Source organism: Priapulus caudatus, unplaced genomic scaffold, assembly GCF_000485595.1.
Source record: "Priapulus caudatus unplaced genomic scaffold, Priapulus_caudatus-5.0.1 Scaffold425, whole genome shotgun sequence".
NCBI lineage: Eukaryota > Metazoa > Priapulida > Priapulimorpha > Priapulimorphida > Priapulidae > Priapulus > Priapulus caudatus.
Window position 1 is genome coordinate 294609 of NW_014577486.1, and position 4466 is coordinate 299074.

At 49.1% G+C, this 4466-nt stretch overlaps 2 protein-coding genes across 2 annotated transcripts in view; both read left to right on the plus strand.

Annotated features, from left to right (window-relative positions):
• LOC106810266 (dual oxidase 1-like) overlaps positions 1-2074 on the plus strand; it is a 30249-nt gene extending 28175 nt beyond the window's left edge. Inside the window, exons 6-8 of the mRNA XM_014813559.1 lie at positions 137-298; positions 1528-1715; positions 2063-2074. Of these exons, the coding sequence (XP_014669045.1) occupies positions 137-298; positions 1528-1715; positions 2063-2074 (362 nt within the window). The remainder of the gene's footprint in view (positions 1-136; positions 299-1527; positions 1716-2062) is intronic.
• Positions 2075-3275: 1201 nt separating this feature from the next.
• The window catches only part of LOC106810267 (dual oxidase-like), a 3737-nt gene continuing 2546 nt past the window's right edge, over positions 3276-4466 (plus strand). The window contains exon 1 of the mRNA XM_014813560.1: positions 3276-3504. Within this exon, the coding sequence (XP_014669046.1) occupies positions 3448-3504 (57 nt within the window). The 5' untranslated portion in view covers positions 3276-3447. The remainder of the gene's footprint in view (positions 3505-4466) is intronic.

Here is a 4466-nt window from a genome sequence, read left to right on the forward strand (position 1 = left end):
GTGTGTGTGTGTGTGTGTGTGTGTGTGTGTGTGTGTGTGTGTGTGTGTGTGTGTGTGTGTGTGTGTGTGCGTGTCTAATACTGTCTATACTATCTGACATCATCGTTGACACCCGCACGTCGCCTCGCTCTTACAGACAGCGCCTTCTCGAGAAAGACCCCCGTCGCGTACGCCGACGGTGTTTACAAGATGGCGGGCGTCGACCGACCCAACCCGCGCCTACTCAGCGACGCGATCTTCAAGGGCCGCGACGGCTTACCCTCTAGTCTCAACCGTACGGCGATGTTCGCCTTCTTTGGTGAGTGTGATGTTTGCTTTCTTTGGTGAGTGTGGGGTTCGCTTTCTTTGGTGAGTGTGAGTGTGATGTTCGCCTTCTTTGGTGAGTGTGATGTTTGCTTTCTTTGGTGAGTGTGAGTGTGATGTTCGCCTTCTTTGGTGAGTGTGATGTTTGCTTTCTTTGGTGAGTGTGATGTTTACTTTCTTTGGCGGGTGTGAAGAAGATTCATGGCCACGGACCCTCTCTCCCGCTTCCCCGCCCGCTACACGGAGATGTACGAGATGCGCGTGTGTGCGCACAGGTATGCGCACGTATCGTGGCGGCGTGTGCGCATGCGCAGCGTTTCAACTCAAACATGTGTACGCTCCACGTGTGAGTGGTAGCGCTCCTAGGGTGAGGTCTCTCTCGTTTATTAACTACTTTATCCACGTGTAAGTGATCTCTGATCATAAAGTGTTTCTCTCGTTAAAATTCATAACTACTATATCTACGTGCAAGTGATCTCTGATCATAAAATGTTTCTCTCGTTAAAATAATAACTACTTTATCCACGTGTAAGTGATCTCTGATATGGTGGCCCAGTGTTATAATAGTTTATCACAAGTCTTCGACGTGTATATGGTCAATATGGTCAATCATATATGGTCTATGAACGTGTGTATGGTATATGGTCATGTTTATTATTTTAACAGTGGGCCACGTCGAAGACCTGTGATAAACTATTATAACACTGGGCCACCATACTCTGATCATAAAGTATTTCTCTCGTTAAAATAATAACTACTATATCCACGTGTAAGTGATCGAGCGTTTCTCTCGTTAAAATATTAACTATCACCAGGAGTGAATAATAATAGATCCATTATTATTCACTTCTGCTATACTATATATTGCGTTTTCGATTATCCAGCCGACCTCGCTCGCCCATCCAAACCACCTCTAGCGCATTCTCCACTTCCTCCATTCACACGCGTATCTCAGTGAGTTTTACCTTACCCGCGAGATCTATGATAGATTTCAGCCAGTACGCTTCGAGCACACGTATATACGTGTGTTAACTAGTTCAACTGGTTTTCATTCCGTTGGACGCAAACATCGAGTAAACGCCGTCGGAGCACGGTCTGGTAATGTTCGCGTTACGTCACGGTGACGTCACCGTTATCTAAGCATCTCGATGACGTCGGGATGATGTTCTCTAGCGAGACGTGGCGGAAGCGTTGTCATAGCAACGGGTCTTACCGCGTTCGCAGGTCAGGTCGTAGCGTACGAAATAATGCACGGAATGGATAAGACGTGTCCGATCGAAGTCTTCAACGTCCCGATGACGTCATGCGACAAGGACGGCGCATGCACACCGGAAGCCGGAAACGGCATGCCCGTAAGCAGAATAAAATACGCAGCGCAAACCGGAGAGTCCATGAACAACCCGAGAGCTCAGGTGAGTGCGTGCTGCGGCTGCTGCGGCTGCGGCTGCATAAATCGAACGTCAGCAGCGGCTTCACGCGATTCGATTGATCGGTGATAGTCACGTGGTACGAGATCAGTACTCAGACTACCCACGCCAACCTTTCACACAATCCACGTACAGGATATGCGCATGTCGAATATGCACGTACGGTGTTTATCACTATTCGTCATACTGTGTGTCTACTAGTGCCTAACTCTCAATTGTCGTGTAGCTGAGTATCTTTATTGGAATCCGTGTGTCGTTGATGGGTATATAGTGTCGTATTAGAGTTAGTACGCTGAGTCGCACGTCATGACGTTACACGATTTTCGTGACAGGTGCAAAAGTAAACGACACTAATGGGTCGTAATGTTTTCATGAGCGTTTCGAACGTAAATGACAATAATGTGTCGTTAATGTTTTCATGAGTTTCGAAGATAAATGACACTACTGTGTTGTAATCACCGTCCCACCCTCCCACCGTCCCACCGTCCCACCCTCCCGCCGCAGTACTCACGGTAGGTCTCTGTCGCCGGTACTTTCCGTCCTAGGTGCGGCGCCAGGTAGTTGTTGACGGGCATGCCGACGTCGTTGTAGGCCGGGTACTTGCCGTGCATGGTCGACAGCAGGGTGCCGTTGTCGTGGCGTCGCAGCGCCGCCGCCCACGACTCGTGCACGCTGTACACGTAGCTGCCGTCAATCCAGCTCGTCATGCGATTCAGCTACGAACGACGGGTGACGGCATGTTATAGATGACAACACGTTATAGATGACAACGTGTTATAGACGACAACACGTTATAGACGACAACACGTTATAGACGACAACACGTTATAGACGACAACACGTTATAGATGACAACGTGTTATAGATGACAGCACGTTATAGACGACAACACGTTATAGATGACAACGTGTTATAGATGACAGCACGTTATAGACGACAACACGTTATAGACGACAACACGTTATAGACGACAACACGTTATAGATGACAACGTGTTATAGACGACAACACGTTATAGACGACAACACGTTATAGATGACAACACGTTATATAGAGTCATTTACGTTTGAAACGCCCAGGAAAACATTCCGAAACCTTAGTGTCATTTACGCTTGAAACGCTTATGAGAACGGACGGTGGGACAGGTGGGAGGGTGGAACTGTATGGGACGGTGGGACGGTGGGAGGGTGGGAGGTGTGTGGTGGTGGGTGGTGGATGAATGGGAGTAGTGAGAGTGGTGGGTAGATGGGTGGTTGGATGGGTGAGTGGGTGGGTGGTGAATGAAAGGAAGTGGTGAGAGTGGTGGGTAGATGGATGGTTGGATGGGTAGATGGATGGGTGGGTGGGTGGATTATATAGATGGATGAGAGGTGTGGGGGTGGGTGGTTGGACGGATGTATGGATGGATGGATAGATGGATGGATGGAAGGACGAACGAAAGGACAGACGGACGGACGAATAAAAGGACAGACGGACGGACGAATGAAAGGACAGACGGACGGACGAATGGAAGGACAGACGGACGGACGAATGGAAAGACAGACATACAGATGGATGAATGGATGGATGAATTTATAAGCCTAACTACCATCAACCCTACATCACAGGTCTCGGTGAAGCACGCGCCAACCAACATCCGGGCCTTCTTGCGTTCAGCATCCTCTTCTTCCGCTATCACAACTCGATCGCCGACCGACTGAGGAGTGAAAACCCAGCCATGGTCGACGAGGATGTTTACATGAAGGCCAGACGAATGGTCGTCGCAACTATGCAGGTATACTTACAGCGCAAATCAAATGATATCAAAAATAATTAAAAAAATCAAATCAATATGCTCTTTTATCAGCGTGAGATAGAAATACAACTGGGGAATAACAGAATTGAACAGCCGTACATAAATGATTTCAAACGATACACTCATTTTGGTTGAACTACTTTTGTCGGTATAATCAAATGAAGCAAAATAGTTTCGAAAATTGTGCTATCATGTTTGTTAATTTAGTCAGATATTTAGTTTCGAATACACGCGCGAACGCGCGTTTCATTTTTTTCATATTCATTTTAATTTTGCGGGCGCCGACCAAATTCAGCCTAGATTTCCTTCACCGTAAGTTTGTTTTCTTCTTCGTCGACCGCCTCTCGCCGCTCTTTGCTCCACATTTCCCCCACCACCACTGCCACCACTACACGCAACCCATAGTTTACTAACACTAACTTAACACTGCGTTGTAAACCGAGGTTGAGCAAATACGCCTGCACAGTTAAACAGCGGGTGAGAGTGAGGGGAGGGGGGGGGCGGCGAGCGCGTTTGATGATCGATTGCATGCTTTATAACAGTGGCGTGGGGCGCGTGTCTTTGACCAGCGTGTGTCGGCAGTCTCGGCACATACGCGCGCGCGTGTTTCTCATTCACGCACATACACGCTACGTTCGTGACCAGTCCGTCGGCCGCGACTCGAAGGTTGATCACTTATCCTCGGACGTACCCTTCCCCCCTCATCCACCTCCTCCACCTCCTCCACCTCCACCACCTCCACCACCTCCACCACCTCCACCACCTTCTCAACCTCCTCTACCTCCAACACCTTCTCCACCAGCTTCTCCCCCCTCCTCCTTCTCCCTTCTCCCCCTCCTCCTCCTCCACCAGCTCCACCTCCACCACCTCCACCAACTCCACCACCTCCACCACCTTCTCAACCTCCTCTACCTCCAACACCTTCTCCACCAGCTTCTCCC